This window comes from Volvox carteri (assembly GCF_000143455.1).
Source record: "Volvox carteri f. nagariensis unplaced genomic scaffold VOLCAscaffold_70, whole genome shotgun sequence".
Classification (NCBI taxonomy): domain Eukaryota; kingdom Viridiplantae; phylum Chlorophyta; class Chlorophyceae; order Chlamydomonadales; family Volvocaceae; genus Volvox; species Volvox carteri.
This window is the reverse complement of record NW_003307613.1, coordinates 180,805-181,462: the sequence shown is the minus strand read 5'-3', so window position 1 is coordinate 181,462 and position 658 is coordinate 180,805. Positions and strand designations below refer to the sequence as shown.

Genomic DNA, 658 nt, shown 5'->3' with positions numbered 1-658 from the left:
AACCCATATTCGCATGTATATATACACATCTACACGCATAGACACACATACATACACATACACACACACGCACACGCACCTCTCAGGAAGCATCCCGACCCCACTACCGTGGCGCTCGCCACCGCATCCGCCACCTCCCCCCCCAGCGCGAGCAGCCGGGTCAGGATCATTCCCCCCATGGAGTGACCAACCATGTGGACCCGAGCAGCGCCAGACATCTGCCGTACGTACTGCAGTACGGTCGGTACGTCTTTGGTGACGTAATCGTCTATGGTCCACCAGCGAGAACGTACGAACAATCGAGGCCGGTCGCTCTGGCCGTTGCCTGCGGGGAGAAAAGTCCAAGACCATGCCGTACAATGGTGGTGCGAAAGTGGCCGCGGCTGTATGTATGTATGTATGTATGTATGTATGTATGTATGTATGTATGTATGTATGTATGTATGTATGTATGTATGTATGTATGTATGTATGTATGTATGTATGTATGTATGTATGTATGTATGTATGTATGTATGTATGTATGTATGTATGTATGTATGTATGTATGTATGTATGTATGTATGTATGTATGTATGTATGTATGTATGACGTTGATTACACTGTGGGCTGAAAAGCCGGGGGCCCAGGGCCGAAGCACAGCGCGGGGGGCGGGTGC

At 49.2% G+C, this 658-nt stretch overlaps 1 protein-coding gene across 1 annotated transcript in view; it reads left to right on the top strand.

Moving 5' to 3' along the window:
• Positions 1-658, top strand: part of VOLCADRAFT_98269 (uncharacterized protein) — a gene marked incomplete at both ends in the record, with an annotated part of 16,620 nt that overhangs the window by 7,339 nt on the left and 8,623 nt on the right. The window contains one exon of the mRNA XM_002957191.1: positions 147-244. Coding sequence (XP_002957237.1) covers positions 147-244 — 98 coding nt within the window. The remainder of the gene's footprint in view (positions 1-146; positions 245-658) is intronic.